Below are 10,661 nucleotides of genomic sequence, written 5' to 3'. Positions count from 1 at the left end.
TACACCTCCCAGGGTGCCTCGCACCGAGTTTGGGGCCTGCCTCGGGCCAAGTGACAGCAGTCTCAGCCTACCAGTGGAGAAAATTCTCCTGTCCTCTGTCAAGCTCACCAATCGCAGGCGACCTGTTTAGTTATTGGTTCGGGAGAGGGCGGGGCGACAGTGTCAGCTGCATCCCCTTGGGATCCGTCGTGCAATCTGTCCTGTAAGTGGGAGCTCTCTAGGGGTAAGCCATTCCACTCTTTGAAAAGCTCTCTTTGTTAGGATGTGACTCCACTGACACCGCGCTTAAATTTGACTCTTGACATCTCCTATTACATTCATTGCTCCTAGTTCTGCCCCCTGGGGCCAGAGAGAACAAGCTGACCCCTCTTCCCGTGACCCGCCCTTCACGTATTGGAAGACAGCTGTCCTGTACACACTGTTCTCCTAGCAAGCTACCACGTCAAGTTAACATTTCTTTTTTTTTTTTTTTTTAGAAAAGTAAGTGTGTTTATTAATAATAGCGAATTCGTATCACTTTAAAATTTCCAAAGCACTTTACATATATTAATCTCATTTGATTTATTTTTTTGGTTTTTAAAAAATTATTTATTTTTAACATTCTTTAAAATTTTTTTTTCTGCGTTCCAAATTCTCTCCTCCCACTCCTCAACTCACTGAAAAGGCAAGCAATATGATATCAGTTATACATTTAAAATCATGCAAAACGTTTCCATATTAGCCACATTTTTTTTTTTAAAGCCGGAAAATAAAGTGGGAAAATTATACTTCAGTTTTCATTCAGAGTTCATTATATCTCTCTCTGGAGGTGAATAGAATTTTTTCATCATGGGACCTTTGGCAATATTTGTATCATATTGATCAGAGAGTATCCAAGTCTTTCACAGTTATCTTCATTACAACATTGTTGTTAACTGAGTACAGTGATCTCCTGGTTCTTCTCACTTCACTTTGCATCAGTTTATGAAAGTCCTGCCATGTTTTTTTCTGAAACCACGCCCTTGTCATTTCTTATAGCATAATAGTACTCTATCACAATCACCTGTCACACCTTATTCAGCCATTTCCCAATTGATGAGCATCCCTTCAATTTCCAGTTCTTTGCCAACACAAATAGAACTGCTATAAATATTTATATAGTTCTTTATAAATCCTCTTTTTATCTCTTTGGGATATAGACTCGGTAGTGGTATTGCTGGGTCAAAGGATGTGCACAGTTTATAGCCCTTTGGGCAGTTTTTCAGAATGTCAGACCAGCTTACAATTCACAGTTCAGCCAATGGTTTATTAGTGTATTTATTTCAACAAGTATTAAGCACCTACTGTGTGACAGGGGATGTAGGGTGTGTTCAGGGAAGACTAGTACTTCTGGTTTGAGGACTGACAAGCCTTTTTCAGGGCTTTTTTCTACCTTTGGTGTTCACCTGATTCACCCAACTCTCCCCTGTGGCTCTAAGAAGTTTAACATGCATAGTGGCCACACCCCAGTAAACTGTTCCAGCATACTTGTTAAACCAGGTTGAGGGTAACTGAGGGGTCTCAAACCTGTTGGTGAGTTGGGGGTTGTTTACCTCAAGCATGTGAAGACTCCCCCCAAAACCTCTCAGAATGGGTAGATGAGAACAATTTGTTCCAATGGGCCACAAAGGTGGCTGAAGCAAGTGCTGTGGAGTGCTTAGAACCTGGCCAGACAACAAAGATGCCAAGGTCATCCACTGCATTCCAGGCCATCACCAGTCATTTTGATTTCTGTGTTGCCACTGGACTTCAATGACTCTGGAAGAGAGAGTGAGACCTTGTGCAACTCTGCCTCACTTAAATCCAGTTTATACATGAGTCAAAAGACATCACCCAAACCATTTTACCATTTTTACCTATCTCAGAGTCCTGTGGCAACTGGCAAATGACAAAGCATCAAGTGCAGAAACACTGGGAGCTGTAGTCAGAATCCTGCATTCAGGTGACCCAGACCATAGGTCATCTTCTCACTGGAAGCAGCAGTGGGATTTGGCAGCTCCCTGGGTGTCTGAGCAGCCTTTTAAGGATTATACTGCTCACCTCTCGGTGTGAGGAAGGGCCTAGTAAAGGTACCCTAAAAATTGTCTGCTTCACCCAGTCCTGGCCTGCTTACCGTGGCAAGGGGAGATCACACCTTGAGGTTGAAACAAACAAAAAATGTGCAAAAACCTTTGCAAAGATGATTCTGTTCACCATCAGTACATGGAATGTGTGCACACTTATGGACAACATGAAATCCAGTAGACTCTTTGAGAGACAAACCAGCTCTTCTTGCAAGAGAACGCAGTAGGTGTCACATCCAAATAGCAGCCCTGAGTGAAACAAGGCTGGCAAATGGAGGCCAGCTTAGTAAAGTTGGAGTTAGATACATGTGTTTTCTGGAGTGGGCACAGTGATGGGGAGCATCCTGAAGCTGGCACAAGTTTTGCAATCAAAACTAATCTAGTCAACAATTTTGAATACCTCCCCAAAGGAGCAAAAAACAGGCTCATGACAATATGACTGCCACTTGTAGGAAAGTGTCACTATCATCAGTGTGCAGAACCTGATGAAGTCAAAGAAAAAATTTTATGAAGACTTGGAGGCCCTCATCATCAATGTGCTAAAAAAGGACAAGCTTATAATTTTGGGTGACTTTAATGAAGAGTAGGCACAGACTACCGGACATGACATGGAGGCCTCAGGAGCAATGGAGTTGAAAATAGCAAGAGCAATGGTCACTTATTACTGAAGACTTGTACTCCTCATGACCTCATCATCTGTCTTCCATTTATCTAAATGCAATAAAACTTTGTGGATGCACCCTTGCAGCAAACGTTGGCATTTAACAGACTGTGTCATTGTAAGGAGAAGAGACTGACAGGATGTGAGAGTGAGGAAGGGGATATGTGGTACAGAGTGCTGTACTGATCCTTGCCAAGCTAAATATTTGCATTCAACAAAGACAGCAGCCCCAAGGCAAGATGACGATCAGAAGACAATGTCAACAGATTGGAGCACTTCTCCCTGCATGAACAGTTTGTTTTTGACTTGGAGGGAAAGCTCAGTCAACACATGGTTGGCAACAATGGAGCAGAACAGGGGTGACCAGCTTTCAGAGATTTGGTATACAGGATCACCTTTACTTATCTGAGCCACAACATGCAAACATCAAGCTTACTTTGATAAAAATGATGGGGAAATTCAGAATCCAAAAAATGGAAAAAAAAAAAAAACTCCACAAGGTTTACCAGCAGGATAGTTCATCTATCTCTAAGAAGGCAGGATTTAACTGCTTCGGAAATAAAGCACAAGTGAACCTTAGAGAGATTCAGGATTCTTGGCTCAGTAAGAAGACAGGTGAAATTCAGTTTTACATTGATAGTAACAATCCAAAGCACTTTTATAATGTCCTGAAGACTATGTATGGGCCAGAGACTCAGTGTATCTCAACTACCCAGCTTGGTGTATCTCAACTACTTCAAGGTGATAGAGTCACATTGATTAGAGAGATGGGCTGGACACTTCCATAGTGTTTTCGACAGACCATCATCAATCACTTTTGAAGCCATTGACCACATACCTCAGGTTGAAGTCAATCCCTCTCTAGCTGAAGCTCCAACTGAAGAAGTTTTTGGATGCCATTAAGCTCTTTTCATGTGGTAAAACACTTGGTGCTGATTCTATTCCAACTGCGATTTACAAGGGAGTCCACTGCTCCCACAAAGGCTGACTGAAATTTTCTGGGTTATATGGCAAGAAGAGGTTATCCCCCTGGAGTTTGAGGATGCCTCCATTGTCCATCTCTATAAAGATAAAGGAAACAGGTTATCCTGTGACAATCATGCTGGGGGGGAGAAGGTCTCTCTCTTTGTCACTACTGACAAGATTCTTGTCAGTGTCCTTAGAGCCTATGTCAAATTTCATGCCATCTTGGCATAGGGGGAAGGAAGGAATGGGAAGAAAATTTGGAACTCAAAATCTTATGGAAATGAATGTTGAAAACTAAAAAAAATTCTTGCCAGTGTCCTCCACAATAGGCTGATCCTTCACCTGGAAGATGGTCAACCACCAGAAAGCCAGTGTGGCTTCAGAAAGGGCCAAGGAACAGTTGATAAGATGTTTGCTGCCTGACTCCAGGAGAAATTCCAGGAGCAGAACAGATATCTGTACACAATTTTCACTGATCTGACCAAGGGCTTGTGGAAAATTATGACAAAATGTGGTTTCCTTGAGAAGTTCATCAATATTGTACATCCATTTCATGATGGCATGCTTGTATGGGTTCTGGATAGTGGATGATGCTCTCATGCTTTCCCAGTCACCAATGGACTGAAGCAAGGCTATGGACTGAAGCAAGGCTGTGTGCTTTTTCCCATGCTTTTTAGCATGATGTTTTCAGTCATGTTGTCAGATGCTTTCAACGAGGATGAAAACGGCATCAAGGTCTGCTACAGTTCTGATGGTAAATTATTTAATGTGAAAAGGCTATAATCCAAGTCTAAGGTAGAGGGACAATTTGTGTGTGACATTTTGTTCACAGATAATTGCACATTCAATGCGGCCTCTGAGGTGGAGATGCAGCAAAGTATGGATGGATTCTCTGCTGCTTGTGCTAATTTTGATCTAACACTTAACACTAAGCAAACACAGGTTCTCCACAAGCCAGCACCACACCATCCACATATGGAACCATCAGTTACAGCAAATGGAGAAATGTGGAATGCTGTGGATAAGCTCACTTATTTTGGAGGTATACTTTCCAGGGATGTACACATAGATGATGAGGTTGATGCACACATTGCCAGAGCTAGCTCAGTGTTTGGGAAGCTCCAAAGGAAAGTGTGGGAGAGAAGAGGTATTAGACTGACTACCAAACTGAAGGTCTGCAGATCCATTGTGTTGACCTCAGTGACATGCCAGGAAACAGAAACATTTCCATTTGAATTGTCTTAGGAAGATTCTGAAGACCACCTGGCAAGATAAAGTATCAGACACTGATGCCCCTTTTCAAACTAAATTGCCACGTACTCAGATTCTACTGCAAGGAGCACAACTATGATGGGCTGGGCATGTTGTTCGAATGTCAAACATATGTATGTCTGAAAGACTATTTTATGAAGAACTCACACAAGGCAAGCACTTACATGGAGGTCAGAAGAAATGATACAAGGACAAGAGAGCAAGGTCTCTCTGAAGAGCTTTGGAATCAATTATGTGACATGGGAGACACTCGCATAAGACCACCCTGCATGGTGTGCCCTCATCAAAGAAGGTGCTGTGCTCTGTGAACACAGCAGAATTGCAGTAGCTCGAAAGGAACGTGAGAGGTGCAGTTGTAAAGATATCACCCCAAATGCTCACGTGGACTATTTGTGCCAACTTGTGGTGGAGTCTTCCAAGCTCGTATCGGTCTGATCAGCCACAGACCGGACGCACTGTGCCTTGAGCCCAATACAGTGAGGTCATTTTGGTCCTCTTCTAGAACAAAAGAACAACAACTAATCATGTGCCGGGCATTGTGCTGGGGAATACAAAAAAAGGCAAGAAACATATCCTCTCAAGAAGCTCGCAGTCTAATGGAGGAAACAACACGTATACAACTATGTCCAGACATAAATACAGACCGAAGTGGAGATAATCTCCGAAGGAAGGTCCCAAGACGAACCATCCCTAGTTTCTTCGGATCATCTCCATGTGGCGAGGTCTTTGATTCCCTTACTCTCCTAATCACCTTCCTCTGAATGCGCTCCTAGCAGGCCCATGTCTCTCCTAAAATGTAGATCCCAGAACTCGGCATATGCCCCAGATGTGATCTCACTGGTATAGAGTGAAATGGAACGTTATCTCCTTCCAAGTAGACGGAATGCCTTTCAGCACAGTTAGCTATTTTTGGCTCCTCCACTACACTATTAACTACCTTCTCTTCACTTCCCCCTTATTTAGTCTTGCTTTATCATCATAGAATCTTAGATTTGGAGTTCATAAAGATATGAGAGGTCATCTTATTTCACAGATGAGCCAGCTGAGGCTCAGAGATGTTAGGTGACTTGTTGAAGGTTAACACAGGTTAACAGCAGCAGAGCCAGTGTTTCAAAACTAGCTCCTCTGACTCCCAAACTGTCATCATCTTCTTACCTTCAGATCACAGCATTAGAAGCTGGTGGGGAACTGCCAAGCAGCGACCTGGATCCAGCACGGTAGTGGCAGCTTGGAGTACGGTTGTTGTCTCTCCTCACCAAACCTCAACCCAGCGCTGTCCACTTGGGTCTCAGTGCCATGAACATTCACAAGGCAGGGCCAAAAGACCTGATGAATATGCAGCATTGTAACCTGCCATGCCTTCCGGAAGACTATCAGATGAAATACTATTTCTACCATGGTCTGTCATGGCCTCAGCTTTCTTACATTGCTGAAGATGAGAACAGCAAGATCATGGGCCATGTCCTGGCCAAGATGGAGGAAGATCCAGATGAGGTCCCCTACAGACATATCACATCCTTGGCTGTAAAGCGTTCTCACCGCCATCTACGTCTAGCACAGAAGTTTATGGACCAGGCCTCAAGGACCATGACTGAAAACTTCAGTGTAAAATATGTCTCCTTGCATGTCAGAAAAAGTAACCAAGCAGCTCTGCACCTGTATTCCAACACACTTAACTTTCGGATCAGTGAGGTGGAACCCAAATACTGTGCTGACGGGGAGGATGCCTATGCTATGACCCAGATGGCCAAAGAGATGAGGAAACTGAGGCCCAGAGAGGTGAAAGGACATGCCTAAGGTCACAGTGGTCGAGCCAGGACCCGAGCCCAGGGCTCCTGACTCCCTCCTGGTCCAGTACTCTTTCCACTAGGCCACATTGCCTCTTCCTAGAGACACAGGATGGTCTCTCTGGTTCCTCCTGATTGTCTCTCTTTCCCCCTTTCCCCCTCTTCTGTCCTCTCACTGTCCATCTGTTCCTCCGCCTGTCTGTCTACTTGCTTGTCCTTTCACCCTCATGTTAGCTGAGGAAGCAACTGGAGGTGAAGGAGAAAGGGAGACATCTACCGCTGGCGTCCCTGGAGAACAAGATGGACCCCAAAGCCAGCTGTTCAGGGGACTGCTGCCGTGAGGAGAAGGGCCTAGGCCCCACAGCTGAGGACAGCAGTGGAGGGGAGAGCAAGGATCTTAGCAGGGTCAGCAAGACCACAGAGAGCACCGATGTCAAGGACAGCTCAGAAGCCTCTGACTGGGCTTCCTAGAGGCCCCTGACTCAGCCTCCTAGAGGCCCTGGCCTGGGGTTCCACTGTTCAAGAGACACCCCCATCTCTGTCTCTCTTCCCCTTGTCCCCTAGCAGTCCTGCCAGTTAAACTGTTTGAAGCCCTGGGGGCTGTGGATTTCTGTGAAAAGAAAAAAAAGAAGCTGGTGGGGATTGTAGAGGGGATTTTGCAGCTGAGTGGCACAATGGAGAGAGAGAGCAGATTCTGTGGCCAGAAGACAGAAGTCCAGGGATGGCTAGGTGGCACAGTGAATGGAGCACCAGCCCTGGAGTCAGAAGGACCTGAGTTCAAATGCGGCCTCAGACACTTAACACTTATGGCTGTGTGACCTTGGACAAGTCACTTATCCCCAAATTGCCCTGCCTTCCCCCCTCCAAAAAGCAAAAAAAAAAAAAGATTGAAGTCCAAATTTACCCATATACTTAATAACCATGTGACCTTAACTTGGCAAGTCACTTAACTACATTTGTCTCAGTTTTGTCAACTGTAAAATGGGGATAATAATAGCACATACCTGGTAGGGTTGTTGTGAGGATCAAATGAGATAATATTTGCAATTGCAGTTAGTGTAATGCTTGGAACATAGTAGGCACTATAGAAATGCTATTGTTATGATGATCATTCATGTTATTATTGTTATGCCCTACTTATAGGGTCTTTTTTAAAGTGCATAAAACAAGTTATATATAATGTATATGGAACATATTTACTAGGTAAAGAGGCCATTCTCTGCCTCAATTTTTATTAAGCCTTAGTCATTGAATGGGTGTTGCTTCAGTTAAACTGAGACTTAAAGATCTTAGTTTGAAGAGGCTAAGGCCCCTCACTGCATCCGGAGCCATCTCTAGTCTTCCTGGTCTATATCTGTCCACTGGACCCAGATGGCTCCAGAGGAGAAAGTGAGGTTGGTGACTTTGTAGATCCCTGCCTCACTACAATCCAATTCACTTGCATGTCATGACCACCTCCCTTATGTCATGATCCTCTTCAAGAAAAAAGGACAAATAATAACCACCACCACCATCTGTATAGGGACATTTTTTGCAATGTACAGTCAATATGCATTCACACAAACTGTCCCTTGTGCCTGGTGTACACTTCCAAATTTTCTGTCTCTCAGAATCTGTCTTCTTTCAAGGCTTAGCTCATTTCTTCCATGAATCCTTATCTGAAGGTGGTATGAAGGATGGGATCAAAGAAGGATCAATTTGGGAGAAGTCTTTTTTTCTCCTATACATGAAGGAAGAAAGGATGAGTGAAGGTAAAATTGAGGTGAGAAGAAGGGAAGTTTTACTGTGATTTCAGCTGAGGGTTAGGAAAGAGGGAGGGCAAAGGAAAGGTTGTGTTCTTGAGAATGGGAAAGATATGGAACAGCCACTGTAGAAAATGTAACAGGGAGTTGAGGTGAATTGAAAATCAGTAAATGAATGGCTAAGGAGCAGAGGGGCCCAACTGAGTTTTGACAGCACCCATCTGTAGTGGCACCATAACCAGTAGTTTCTAGCAGTACAAATAGAGATGCCATTATCATACATCATTGTGATTTATAAAAACAGTATGACTGTGAATAATCCTTATTATAAATATTATTATTGCCTTCAACATCTGAAGACAAGAATTGATTATTAAATGAGAGAATATTTGTATAACGCTTAGTCCAGTGCCTGGAATATAGTAGGTGCCAAATAAATGCTTATTCCTTCCCTTCTCCTATTTCATTGGAATGGGCTTGCCCTCCTCTGCCCTGGCACAATCTTCACATCACACATTTCTAGGGACAGCAATATGAAATGGAAAGCACACTGCACTGGGGACGAGGATATATGGGTTCTAGTCCTAGTTCTGTAACCAACTACTTTGGTGACTTTCTTTCTTTGGAACCTCTATTTCCTCATTTGTAAAATATATTAGATGATCCTACATCATTAGTACATCAGTAAGCTTTTACTAAATGTTGGCTGTGCAAGGCACTGAGAGATAACAATTCTTAGTGTGTTGTGTTTAGTCCTCTCATATACAACTCTATAAGTTGCCATGATTGAAAAAAAAAATCATCCAGTGGCTGATGTTCTGGTGGTGTCTCAATTTAAGCACACTGAACTTGGAAGACAAACAGTCCATCCTACCAAGTCTGTTCTCAAAAACTTTTCATCTGGATTCTGGATGCCTCATAACCATCCCAAACTCAGTAAGTCCCCAACAGAACTCATTAGCTATCCGTTCAGGTCATTACAATCCCTCTGCTTATCCAGGTTTATGACCTTGGAGTCACAGATTACAGAAAGAGAGATGGAAGGGAGCCTTGGAGGTGGTTATCTGATGGTCTGACCATGTTACTCCCTAACTCAAAAACCTTCCTCAGATCTCTGCTGCTTCTAGGGAAAAAGACATCAGTCTGTCATTCAAGGCCTTGACAATCTGGCTCCCACCTACATTGTCAGCCTTATTTCATATTACACCCCTTTGGGAGCCCTATTTTTCCACTAAACCAAGTGATTCGTTATTCCTAGGATTCTGTCTTCCATCTCCATGCATTCATATAAGCTGGCTTTAATGCCAGGAAGCACTGCCCATGCTGACATCTGCCTTTCAGGGTTCTTAACTTCCTTCCAGGCTTATTATTTTCAGATACCTCGTCTGTGAATCCTTCCCAGCCCCTACTGGCTAATGCTTTCTCTTTCAACTTCCCATGTATTAAACTTTGTATACATGTTAAAGCTTTTCAATTGAATGTAAGTTCCTTGTGGGTAGGGAGTTGGGAGTTGGTGTCTTTGTCTTTCTGGGCTCAGCCCCTAGGCTTGGTGCCTTGAGCACTGCCAGCACGTAGAACTCGGACCACAGGAACTGGACTGAGAAAGTCTGGGTTCAGGCCTAAGCTCTGCCCCTTACCACCTGAGCAATTGTGGGCCCATACCCCTCTCTCAGGACCTCAGTTCCTTATGGCAGGTTGCAGAAGTTATAGCTCTGAGGTGCCTTCAAGCTCTAACTTGATGAAATGTTCTCATGTTACCTGCTAACTTGATTAACTTTACTTTTCTGCATCTTTTTCCTTATCTGCAAAATGAGGGATTAGATTAGAATGACCTCTAAAGATCTCTGCCACCCTGAATCATAAGACCATAAATTAAGACAAGTCTTCACCTTATTCAGCATGAGAAAATCTGCCTAAGAGGAAACCTTTATAAATGTTATATAGATGAGAAGTTTCATTCAGGGCTCAAACTTACTCAACATTTGAGACCCTCCTGGAGAGAGAAACTCCTTAAATAAGTGCAAAAAAAAATTCTTGGGCATAATAATGACAAAAATAACTGACATTTACAAAGTGCCTTATATACATTATTTCATTTCATTTTCACAATAACCCTGTGAGGCTGTAATGGAAATGCAAATTTAAAGATCTT

At 43.3% G+C, this 10,661-nt stretch overlaps 1 protein-coding gene across 1 annotated transcript; it reads left to right on the top strand.

The window, feature by feature from the left end:
* Positions 1–4,215: 4,215 nt before the first annotated feature.
* Positions 4,216–8,868, top strand: LOC138154550 (N-alpha-acetyltransferase 10-like). The gene is made up of 2 exons (XM_069079475.1): positions 4,216–6,759; positions 7,002–8,868. Exons 1-2 carry the CDS (start codon positions 6,277–6,279, stop codon positions 7,236–7,238), a joined length of 720 nt encoding a protein of 239 aa, XP_068935576.1. The 5' UTR covers positions 4,216–6,276; the 3' UTR covers positions 7,239–8,868.
* Positions 8,869–10,661: the final 1,793 nt, after the last annotated feature.

The sequence above is a fragment of the Petaurus breviceps genome, unplaced genomic scaffold (assembly GCF_028583685.1).
Source record: "Petaurus breviceps papuanus isolate PSGF00001 unplaced genomic scaffold, PetGlider_PUasm1.0 91041, whole genome shotgun sequence".
Classification (NCBI taxonomy): domain Eukaryota; kingdom Metazoa; phylum Chordata; class Mammalia; order Diprotodontia; family Petauridae; genus Petaurus; species Petaurus breviceps.
The sequence above is the reverse complement of the archived record's forward strand: the minus strand, read 5'-3'. Positions and strand labels throughout refer to the sequence as shown.

Excerpts from the sequence above, each read along its gene's own strand:
- LOC138154550 (XM_069079475.1), top strand. The coding sequence starts at position 6,277 with ATGAACATTCACAAGGCAGGGCCAAAAGACCTGATGAATATGCAGCAT. Across the intron at positions 6,760-7,001 it reads GGAAACTGAGGCCCAGAGAG|CTGAGGAAGCAACTGGAGGT; the intron begins GTGAAAGGACAT and ends CCCTCATGTTAG.